At 40.2% G+C, this 12189-nt stretch overlaps 1 protein-coding gene across 2 annotated transcripts in view; it reads left to right on the top strand.

The window, feature by feature from the left end:
- LOC140951708 (calcineurin-binding protein cabin-1-like) overlaps positions 1-12189 on the top strand; it is a 44821-nt gene that overhangs the window by 21369 nt on the left and 11263 nt on the right. For both annotated transcript variants that reach the window (XM_073401022.1, XM_073401023.1), the window contains 17 exons: positions 11-104; positions 783-835; positions 1647-1733; positions 2146-2232; positions 3533-3639; positions 4115-4193; positions 4585-4679; positions 5471-5668; positions 6116-6212; positions 7312-7377; positions 7747-7779; positions 8281-8379; positions 8934-8988; positions 9524-9611; positions 10360-10422; positions 11067-11178; positions 11737-11789. In XM_073401022.1, the coding sequence (XP_073257123.1) occupies positions 11-104; positions 783-835; positions 1647-1733; positions 2146-2232; positions 3533-3639; positions 4115-4193; positions 4585-4679; positions 5471-5668; positions 6116-6212; positions 7312-7377; positions 7747-7779; positions 8281-8379; positions 8934-8988; positions 9524-9611; positions 10360-10422; positions 11067-11178; positions 11737-11789 (1466 nt within the window). The remainder of the gene's footprint in view (positions 1-10; positions 105-782; positions 836-1646; positions 1734-2145; positions 2233-3532; positions 3640-4114; positions 4194-4584; positions 4680-5470; positions 5669-6115; positions 6213-7311; positions 7378-7746; positions 7780-8280; positions 8380-8933; positions 8989-9523; positions 9612-10359; positions 10423-11066; positions 11179-11736; positions 11790-12189) is intronic.

Below are 12189 nucleotides of genomic sequence, written 5' to 3'. Positions count from 1 at the left end.
GTCTTTACAGACTTCAAAGTTCCTGACTCTAAAGGTGAATTCCATCCAGGGACCTACCACAGTCAAGCTAGTGAACTGTAAAGTTGATAACCTTATTACACTTGGTATGTAAAGGTTTTAAAGTGTTAAGAGTTTCCTCTATGTAAAATTGAACCACTGGTAAACGAGTTACTCTCTAAGGGCACCTCCCATTTGTCAGAACTGGCTAGCCAGACCAGTCCAGTCGTCAGGGGAATTCCAACATTAATCAGGACTATCCAGATTATTTCTGAATGGTGTATGCAAGGCAGTGATGGGTTTAATAAGCCGGCCAGTTCTGACTTTTGGAAAGCGTCCAAAGATAAATACCGATAGCAGTGTCCCTCTTAGAGCGGTACCCGCTTAGAAAGTCAAAGAAAATGACTTAAGAATAGCTAAGACCAACGTAAGATGTTCTTCTTATGGAGTGTCCGTTGACGGAGAGAGAGATTATTTATGTTGAAGACTTGAATGTTAGATGCTTCAAAGGAAGTGGAATTGAAATGGTGAATCCCACTACTTGAAGCCATAGTTGGTTGATTCTTGAGTTCAAGGTATGGAGCTCGTTTATGGTTCTGCTAGCTATTCAGATCCCTTCTGCAATACAGCTGTATGTAACCTTAATAGGCTTTTTCAGGTGATCGATGTTCGTGTTACTTCTCTATTCTGCTCATCAAAATTAATCCATCGTCGTCAATTTATAACGTGGTTTAGGAATTCTTTAAGCGCTGAGGTGAATTCAAATTGTGTTTGTTGTGTTTCAGATCAAGTTCAGAAAAAACTTGAATCGCTGCAAAGATGTCAGTCATTAGAAGAGGTAAATTATTTTCAGTAACAAAGTTTTTAATCCATAAAACTTGTAGGGTTTGACGACGGAACTCAGTTCAGGCTAGTTAGTTTGTTATCTGGTAACTATTTGGACAAAAAGAGCTTAAACTAGGAACTCAACGTCAACGCTTTGTTTTGTTTCCACAACCTTTCGGTCCCGGGCATGTACACAAAAGCTTCGTTAAAACGGGCAACAAAAACTTGCAACTTGTCTTGCAACATTGCTGCAAAACGAGTTGAATAGCGATGTTGCCCGTTTTACCACCCGTGTTCAAACCTGTTAACAACCTGATTTGTGGCAAGACAGGTTTGATGTGGGTGGTAAAACGCTCAACATCGCTATTGAACTCGTTTTGTAGCAATGTTGCAAGAAAATTTGCTTTTTTTGTTACCCTCTTTACTGGACATTAAGCAGGAAATAGACCAGTCTTGATAGATTTTATTGCTCCACGTTCTTTTCGCTTCTCTTCTTCCATGCATGTTTTCCTTCTCCAGGTTTAAACTTAGGCATTTAAACTAGGCATTGTTCCAGTACGATAGACATTTTGTGACTTTTTTTTCATGATTTTGTTTTAGAAAAGAACTATCAGTGGGAAGGGAGACGAAATTTTCATCGAGAGAAACGGTCGGACATTTACGCATATGAATAAGCTATTGTGTCGTACTATTCAAGCATGTATGCACCCTGAAAACGGCATAATGATAAAGAAAAAAGGGGCGTTTTGAGGCAAAAGAGAAACTAGCATCGTTTCAAAGATGCTGTTGTATTCTGTTTAACACTAACTTGTATGTTTGTTCAGGTGCATCGCCTTTATGAGTCAGGTCACTATGAAGATGTAGTACAGCTCTTGATGCCTACTCTCTATCAGCCCCAACCAAAAACGAAGGTACGCTCCTACTCCATAGAATATTTGCAGTATGATGCCTGATGTGTTTTAACGCGTAGTTTATTTCACGTTTTGTTTGTCAACAAACCTTCTTAATTTGCAAACCCTCCAATCAATTATCACAGTGACTCAAATACTCTTACGCCCATGAGCTGTACATATCTTTGAACAGAATGCTCCTTGATGTCCCAGGCCATAGGTGGCTTGCCAAAAGAGCCAAAAACACAATGTATAGCTTTGAAAAAAATCAAATGAACTTAATACTCTCGGCTATCAGGGAAAAGTCACCAGTTTTCAGTCTTGAGCCAAATGTAAATCAATAGTTGAACAATTGTTCCTTCATTCCAAATATTATCCCCATCAAAGTGACCTCACTGATTTTGTTTTGTACATTATCTAACTATGTTACAAGGTCAGCGAACTTGGCATGTCAATACCTGAAAGACCGGCTCAGTTGCTGTTACTGCAGGACTCGCTCATTAAACTCAAGGACTACGAGGTTTGTAAAGTTGTTCTCTTGTGATGTTTTTGCCTGCTTCTCTCGTGTAAGTAAATAACACATATTCATAAATTTAAGGTGAAATGTTACTCAGTAGACTTCCTAAAAATCTGTTTTGGGTGGGGCATTGGTCAGGAAGTCTTCAAAGAAGTCGACTTGCGGGCAAGTGCAGTTACTAACCCAAAACATAAAGCAAGTACAATTCAAACGTTGTCGACTCTCCATCCAAACTCAACGAAGTTCGTTGTGTTGCTTGTAACGTTTGATATAATGCTTGGGAGACATATTTGTTTGATACAAAGCTGTGATATTGTCATCCGCAAATAATTTCTTATGTTCCATAGCGAATATTAACGTGTAATAGAGCGTTTTCAAATGACGTCACGGCGGCCATTTCGGTGTCCAAAAACAATGAAACGGCGGCCATGTTGGTTTACCAAGAATTGAACTCTTTTCATGGTTCTACCTAGGGTATTTGAGGAGTAGAAGCTTCCCTCCCAAAATGCCCAGCTTCCCCCCAAAAAATATTGTCATCAATACAGTATATAAGTAACTATAACGAAAAAATCATCAAGACGCAACGAGGTTAGTGCACACACTGTAACATTTCTCAAAATTCTGTCTCAAAATGCACCAGATTGCATCTCAGTGCAAAATCTCCGAGGAGGGGGGGGGGGGGGGGGGGGCGGACCCCTCGAGGAGGCTTGTCGCCTTCAGCCACTCACGACTTCTCCCCCAAATGATAAATCCTAGATAGAACCCTGCTTTTCTTATGTAAAAACTTTCTTTTGTTCCAATGAATAAGCGTATATGTTGGCCACGTGAGTGAAAACGCTCTATTGTCATCATTAGGGAGCTTAAGCAACAACGACGGCGTCGGCTACGAAAACGTCACTTAAAAAGTGAAGTCGCGCTGCTTCAAACTTTATCGCGCTTATTCCATCCCGTTCAGTTTGTCAAATGTTGGCAATTTTTTCTGGAGTTAAATTCTAAAAGACTGCATCGAAGTTCAGGAAAAGAAAAATAAAGTTGTTGTCTTGTGTATTCGCGTTCTCCACGAAACGTGAAATTAGGCATTTTCACGTCGTTCTCGTGCAGTGACGGCAAACAAATGTACAAAAACGCGTGATGCACGTGCAGAGTTGTTGTTTTGCCAATCTAAACCTATTGCATTTTTGCCGCTCTCGTTGAGGTCGCCGTCGTTGTTGCTTCAGCTCCCTATTAACAAAATGAACTAGACGGCCGTGACACAGCCCCTTCAAGTATCTGAGTCAAGCGTTTTCTTCACTTGTTTTCACAGCAATGTTTGACGTGTTCAGAGGTTGCTCTGAATGAGGCAGTGTCACAAATGAGTCCGTGCGAGGCCTGGTCCACAACTCTCTCTAGACTCTTTGCATGCATCGATAGGTAAGTCATAAAACCTTGCTGTACGTATAAAGGTTTTAATACGTCGTGGCTTTCGTTACGTAGAAGACAATAGATACCTTCCCAGCGGCCTTGATATTTTTTAACTACCTTTAATGTAACTTTTTGTCAGGTTCCTGATATTTGTCATCTCTTTACTTTACCACGTGTTTTTCTCATTAAAAGCCAAGTAGGACTTGCGTAGCCATCCCTGAAAGGACCGTATTTTTTGTGATTAATGCGGTTAAGAACAAGACAGGTTAGGGTCAAACTTCAATTGAAAGAGGCTTGGGCTCCTTTTGCAAATTTCAGACAGCCGTTAATAAACAACTCTTGACTATGTTTAACTAAACTCTAAACAAATTAAACATACGGCGTTTACTACTTTCAATGTACAGCGTATTTATCATTTCTCTTTGAAATGAATAAATTAATAAAATATGGAAGAATTGACGTGAAATCTTTTTTTTTCCCCTAGGAGTATTTTGGAGTGTAAGGATGTGTTGGATAAGATTTCTCAAGACAAACTCAGCAGACTTACTCACAATATCGTCAAAGTGAGTAATGCTTAAACTTTTCATCAAAAACAGGGACCAATAAAGACTACTAGGATATATGAAATTGAAAAGAAATATAGAACAAAATGATATCTTAATGCATGTACAATTTTCAAGGTCTCTCTGTAGTAAGTTCTGGCCAACAATGTTGACCTGAAAGATTTCAGTTTTGTTATATTCTTATGTATAAAATTTTAATTTATCAGGACCCCCATTGGTATCAGCTCTGCTGGAGGGGCAAATCCTGTCTGAATGTCGGTAAATAATAACGGAAAAAATACTTATAATAATGACGATGATTCTTCGCTCTTAGAAGCAAACGTGTTGGTTTTCAGTTCGTTCTTGATCTTTTACGTGCGGAGAGATTTAATTCGTACTATTCTTCAAACAGGTCCTAGAAGCTTCCATGAATTCATCTGAGAGCAGCTCTGAGCCGCCACTAGCAACTGCCAAACCCTGGGTTATACTTTACCGGATCATTAAACAGTAAGTGTTCGCAAGTGTCGCTTCATAGACTGGATCATATCAAAGGGCTTAGTACTAACTACAATCGTGGACAAAAGTCTGGGGATAAATCTGCATTTGTGGGGCTTTTGTTAAATCACACATGCCCAACCTCTCCCAAGCTCCCAAACAACGGTGGACGCCTGTACCCAGGATTTCCCCGGAGTTTCAATATTGCATAGGGTTGGGGGGGGGGGGGGGGGGGAGGGGGGAGAACTGCAAGGTATTTTCCAGAAGTAGGCACCCCAAAATTACAGATGGTAATTACGAATATCATCACCGCTTGTGCATCACCGTCCTTCACCGTCGGATTTTTTTCCCAGGATTATAATTCCAGTGAAATTAGAGTTGGAGTCACATGGCCACAGTTCACCAGAACGCAGTACGCCTGCGTACGGCCAAAACTATACGATACAGGATAATAAGGGGGGGGGGGGGGGGGGTGGTTTTAGTCTCCCTCGTCTCACAGCTATAAAACAGTGTTGGATTGATGTTCTGACCTTCTGATTAAGACATTATCCGCATTATGAACAAGTGCATAGCTTAAGGGTTGATATGACACAAGTCGATTCCGTCCTCACTCTCTCTCAAATACCAGGATATATACACGCAGTTGTAGAATAACATATTTAAGAGTTCTAGGGCAAACATCCATGAGTGTTTCAACTTAAGAAAAAGTAAGAATTTTTTTCCGAGCAAAACCTAGTATTCATTGAGAAGAGTAACTCGAGGTATTTCTGCTTAGAAGTGTTTTCATTTTCCTCCTTTTAAAGCCAGGAAAAGAATGCTGAGTTAGAGGATAAAACGACCACGACCAGTGACCCGATTGCACCGCCATCCATCGACTCTCCAGTGCCTGAGCCCACGAGCAATAATAACGTAAACAGCAGTAGTGTTATCAGTGACGTGCCTGTAAAGAACCTATCACCATCTCTAAAGTTTTTACGCACTGCGCATGAACATCTTGGCAGGTTAGTGGAAACCTCTTCTTTTTGCGCTTTGTTGAACGGTAGGGAGCTTAAGCGTTCACGGCGGCCAGGGCAACCAGAACCTCAAACAAACAAACAAACATACAAATGGTATGGCAAAAAACCTATTACAAAACGTACATGAATATACGTACACATACGAACATTCCCTTACAATATAAGCCAAAATTTAATGGGTTATGGTGTCTTTAGAAAACACCCATCATTATCTAAGACTCAGGCCTGTAAAAACGTTGAGTTAAATGTATCTAAAAATTGTGACGCGGTTTTCTACCTTATGACCCCCTTCTAGCTTCTCTATGGGTCCTGTGGACCCCAGTGTACGAAATCGTGATAAGAACACCGTTTTATGTCTTATTTGGAAGAAGGGTTCTTAGAATGAATTAGGCGTGCCTGCGTTGTTGACTGTGAAAACACTGTCTTCTTCAGGCGTGGTTGGTGTTGTAATAACGAAGGAGCTTTCTTACTGCTTAAAGTAGAAGTTCTCACCAAGGAGCTTGCTAAACCAGTGGTCAACGCCCGAGAGGTTTGTCTATTTTGGAATTCTTGTGTTGTCTCTTACATGTGTCAGTCGTCTTCATAACGCGCGTGCTACGGGAGCGCAAGTTGGGGAACAATGGATGATCGGAAGGCGGGAGAGGAGAATATGAGGTTTTTCTCTCGTGCTTTCTCTCTACCCATCACACCTCGCGCTGGCGTGTCACGCGCATTAGGGATCTTGAGATCTGACAACGGCGACGAGAACATAAAAAAAGCAATAGGTTCGGTTAGCAAAACAACAACTTTGCACGTGCATCACGCTTTTTGTTTGTACATTTCTTTGCCGTCACTGCAAGACTACGACATGAAAATGCCTAGTTTCACGTTCTAAGGAGGACGTAAACAAGCCACGACGAGGCTTTCTTTTTCCTTCCGAACTTAGATATGGTTCTAAGGGATTCAATTCCAGAAGAGTTCGCCTGCATTGCACAGAGTAAGTAGTTGGAATAATCGCAATGAAGATTAAAAGAACGCGAAATCACTTTTAAAGCGACGTTTTCGCCTCCGTCGCCGTCCTCACATCTTAAGCTCTCTTTTATGAAGACGGCTTGGGACGAGTCATCTATGGTAACAATTTAGCACTGTATCATTTTGTAAGTGCGTTACTTTCATGAAACGCTTTGTTACCAACGTCAGGATTGGCAGGTTGTTCCAGGCGTTCAAAAAAGGGGTGTGGGCAGAAGAAAATTGTGACAAAAGCAAATAACACTAACAGGCAGTTTCCCGTTAGAAATATTTTCCGTTTTGGTGCCGGCGTTTGTTTTACCCCACAGTGTTAAAACCTACAAAAGGCTATAAACGTCCCATATTACTTGAGTTATTCTTTCCTGTTAACCTATAAATGATTCTGTAAATACTGATTGTGTAGGGAAGGTCAACCAACGAATTCGTATAAATTCTTTTCAATTGTATTTAGAAATTGAGAAAGGGATATTTATTTCGAAATATTGAGGAAAAGGAGAAGTCAAATTCGTTTGGTGAAATGTTTTATGTTTGAATAAGCAAAGTCTTGTCCATTTTCCTGTTTTTGTAAGGCATATTTGACGGCACTTGTATGGTATTCTGATTTGTTTTGTTTACACCAGGAGCTTGTCCGTGACTTAGAACAGTGTTTCTTGTGTTTGTATGGACATCCATCTAAGAAGGCCAAGGTATGCGAATAGTTCCGCCCTTTGTCAATTGTTTATTCAATCAATAGAGAAAAACGGTAGGGTTGGTAAACCAGTAAACCGCTGGACTGTAGAGCAGGATTCGTGGGTTATGCCCGGGGCCGGACCAACCCTCAGGGTCTGAAGATAAAATTGTGAAGTGAACATTCTCATTTCTGCCTTTGCAACGCCACAGGAGAAATAAAACCTTCGTGCCAAATACAGTGGCTAAAACCTCAATAACGAAGGGGTTTTGTTATTTGTTTTGTCTTTTTTAAAAATTAATCTTGCTATTATTATCTTTGCTGCCATTCGCGTGGTTGAAATTAAAAGGTAATATATTTACCTCATTTAAACTTTCTTTTCACTTAGGCTCGTGGTCTCTTGGAACACAATTCATCGCAGGTGAGCTTTTTCTCATCGATTCTTTCTTTTTTAGCTCTTTTCACAGTTAGGTCAAAACCTTTTGTGGCAACAACCTATCGTAATCCATCACGTTCACTTGTACGCTATTCTTCTCATTTTTTTTTTTTTTGGATAGTTAAACGATCTCTCGCCCTTTATTCAATGGGAGAAAGCACTCTTCTGATCAAACAAAAATTTCTTCTCTTGTATTAGAACTTACGTATTCCAACGTATTGTTGGAATTTTCAGTCTTAAATTGCGTTTTACTGTACAAATTTTCGATCAAAGTTTATTTCACTTTACTGTTGTAAGTGATGACGCCACGTGAAGCAGTTGCTATTTTAGGTGGACAAGTTAGCATGAAAGGTTTCCATTTACCCCAAGTTTGACTGCGGCTGCTGAAAAAGTGTCTTGCCTTTTCAATGCCTGTCTTTTTTATTTTTCGCAGTTCTTGAAGAAGTATTAAGGTTTTTTTTAATTTTCCATTGGTCTTCTTCACAGCTTCCTTTAACTTGGAGTAACTCGGTAGTAGTGTTTGATTACTTCAAGCCACCTGAACTACCCACTTTTGACAGCAAAGCGAACACCATCTCTGCAGAGGTGAGACTATTTGCTGCCTTCTGTTTAGCCTTTGGCGACAAACTAAATGGGCAAATTAGCCGGTGTGGCCAATGTCCCAAAGAGATAGAGGAGGAGCGGAACGCCTACTCTCTCTCCTCCCCAAAAGGACTCCCGCTGGGTATTTCCAATAAAAAGTAGTAAGCGCGCGTGGCTTCCGAAATATTGGTGACAAAAAATATATATATATTCCCGACTGTAAAATCAGCCTTGCTACTTTTGTTCAATAAGCGCGCGGTGGACGATGGGAAGAGAAAAACCTTCCCATCTCGCCCGCGCGCTTTCTTTTTTTCCCGCCCCAGCCTCCCTTCGGCACAAAGAGGCCTCTTGGAGCAGGAGCGAAACGCCTATGTTAGAGACATTGTTTGGGCCGTTCTGGTGCGCCCCTCCTCTTTTCTTTTGAAACGCCTACCATGCAGTAGGAGGTAGAATAGTTTTTAAATCAGTAAAACCAAACCAAAGAAATAATCTGTAGTAATTAAAATCAATTTTTATCTCACTGACCGATCTCGTGATTCTCGTGTCCAATCTTGCAGGTGCAGAATCTTCTTCGAAGGATTACAATGGTGATTCCACAACAAGAACTTGAAGGTACTTAATTACAATAATCGAGAGGACTGAATGTTTTGGTCAATCATGGGATGTTGTGTGATATATTTTTTATTTGGCTAAAAATCATTTAGGCAAAGTTAAACTCGAGCGAGTTGGCCATCGGCCTTCTCCCACTTCAGTATGTGACCTACGGGGTGGCCCGCGAGGAATTGCAGGGCTCCTTGAGTGCCCTTTTGCTAGTGTTGCTTTGCATTGTAGCTAATATGTAATTAGTTAATTTATACTTACCCTCATTGTATTTTACTTTCGATCCTGGCCTTACTGTTACTGTTAACTTTATTTTTACTCTGAGGGAGCCCAATGTCTATAAGCCTCATGGTTTCTTTTTGGGCTTCCTCGCCACTTTCATTTGCTTTTGTGTAACTGTCTTGTTTTATCGTTATGTGTATTTTAAGGTAAATCAAATAAAGTTATAAAGTTAAGTTATAAAGAGCTTGCTGATCGAGTTTAGTGGTGTAATGGGCTTTACGTAATAGTGTCTTGTCTTAAAATTGGCTTTATTTTTTCCTTCCAGCTATTAGTTTCGAAAGTGTGCAGTCGTTTATCGAGGGTGGAGATGAACCAGTCCCAAAATTGCCTGATCACCTTAATGGTGTCAAAAGGTACGCTATTATCTCCCATTTTATATTAGTCCTTTACGCCGATTATAAAAATTGCTGTCCCTGTGCTTTGAAGTAGTGGTGAGAAAAGAGAAGTTGTTAAAGTATTGATTAAATTTATCTTGTTAATCGTGTCATTAAATTTGGGACCACTCTGATTTATAAAGCGTTGTCATGACGAGAAGGAATTTGATTCTGTTCACCCTTAAGGCTTAAAAGGACAACAGCCCTGGGGGTCCCCCATATGAAAGGGGCGGGGATGCTTGCCGAAAGTTTTGAATTAAACCCATAAAGGAGACCAATCTGGGTGTGGCTCAACCTTTTTTGACCCCTAAAAGATCATATAAAGAGACAATTTAAACTTTGATTAAAGAATCGAGCAAATAAAACGAATTGAAAATATATAATTTATTAATATCTCTTCGCGTGCAACCCTAAAAGAGACCTTTACGGCTAAATATAATGGCGTTTTGCCCAGAACACCCTAAGTAGGACCAAAATCCGAAATTTACACCCCTAAGCGAGACGCGAGCATCCCCGCCCCTTTAATGTGGGGTCCCTCTCCCCCGGGGATTAACAGGCACAATTTAATAAGAATTGCTTATAACAGAGCAACTGTGCTGTACATTACATTTTATATTCAGGTCAATACTGATAACACATCCTTCACTTCTTTTTTTGCTGTAACTGGTCATGCGTTTTTTTCCCATACTCCTTTGATTTTACTCAATATTTTTGTTTATTTTTGCAGACCTGTGATTAGCGAAATCTTCTATTTACTGGCTGACTTCTATTTTAAGAACAAAGAATTCAGGTATTTGTCATATAGGTGATGTATTTGTCAATTTACGGAAGCTACTAGAGGGCTAAAAGTTTGTCGTTTGAACAACATCTTCCCCATTTTAAATTATTCTTTGTTGTCTTTGGTTGATTTCACCTTTCAGAAAATTTGAAAGCTTTTAGAAATTTACGCAGCATCCCAGAAAATATATTTGAGAGAATTCAAGAAACCACAAAATAAATCTTTAATGAGTTTGCAGCCAGTATAGGGATATTCCTCAAAGTAGATATATTAACCTCTGATATACAATGTAGCTGTAACGTTTGACTCATTCGAATCAAACGTCTTGATCAGTGCTGGCAACGTGGCAGCCTTTGGTCTTTTAATACTAGGCACTCTTAGCATGGAAAGGCATAGCGAATGATTTTTCACGCATGGAATTCCTGTCTGTTGGTTGATTTTCTGCAATTTTTACTAACTGCCTGATAGACTGTGATTTGAAATTTTCGGAAATTTGTACATCACCAAACTCATTCCTCTGCACCCCCCCCCCCCCCCCCATAAACTTACTTCTTCCAACTGGAGATCCCAGCTACACTATTGATGCTCTGCATGTTTGAAATACTAACCTATCAAACATTTATAAAGCTTGATCGATTTTGTTTGTATGTTTTCAGCAAAGCCCTGAAGTTCTATATGCACGATGTGTCAGTTCAGCCTGACAGAGCGGACACATGGGCCGCCATGGCTCTCGCTCGGAAGAGCAGACTAGAGAACAAGTTAAATGCGGTAATTTATACCACTCTCTTTCTTCTTTTATCGTAAAATTCACTTCATGTCGTGTTCGTTACTGAATAGAATGACACGAAGGAAACGACGAGTTTTCCCTGTGGTCGGCGGTATTAATATTTGCGCATATACCAGAATAACATGTGATCACAGAGTCAAATACGTTCCCGGAGCGTAGGCATATGTTTTAGAGTTAAGCTTATTGTAGGCCTCTCCCTCCATTCTCACCTTTTTCCTACACCTTTAGCGTAAGAGATGCATATTTTTCATTGCGTGCGGGCTCAGAGCTAGATTGTAAGGAGTGCTACAAATTTTGTTTGGGGCGCAACCTCGTCCCCAGGGTCCTCTACTACTCGTCCTCTCGCGCTCCGGGGGACAAGAAGTAGAAGAACCTGAGAACTAGGTTGGGTTCTTCATCGCAGAGGTTCTTCCTAGCGCGATTTGCATCAACAATGTGAAGGTCATTTCTCAGTCATTTAGGCTACGTCGAGAGTTCCTGTCTAATTTATTTTTACTATATATATTGCTTTTCACATAAATGTGTTTTCTGTTTTCCAGTGTGAGCCCAAAAGTGAAGGACCGATACAAAAACTTGCAGTTTCTGCTCTTAGGTAAGTCCATAATTCACTTCTTCTAATCGCATGATAAAAAATTTACAGCCTTTGTTATCAATTGTAAGTTATGGCATGAAGTTGAAGTCAGTTAATCCCTGCTATGCGGCTTTAGTCGTTTACTTCCTCTCAGTTGCGTAAAAAAACAAAGGACAACTCAGGACAAGTTGTCTTGAGCCCTTTTGTGTATCTCCTTCTTTTGAGTTTCTGGCTTGATACCTACTTGGTCACATTTTATAGCGGCCTGTAATGTTAGACAAAAGTTATGACACTTCTGTGGAGGCTGTAACTCGAACAAAACACGAGAAATGTCTTATTCCAAGTAGCCATCTATTTGACATTTCTTTATAAAAAGGAACAAAATAGAACAATATTTGTTTGTTCCATTAATTCGAAGATT

Source organism: Porites lutea, chromosome 11, assembly GCF_958299795.1.
Source record: "Porites lutea chromosome 11, jaPorLute2.1, whole genome shotgun sequence".
Lineage (NCBI taxonomy): Eukaryota > Metazoa > Cnidaria > Anthozoa > Scleractinia > Poritidae > Porites > Porites lutea.
The sequence above is the reverse complement of the archived record's forward strand: the minus strand, read 5'-3'. Positions and strand labels throughout refer to the sequence as shown.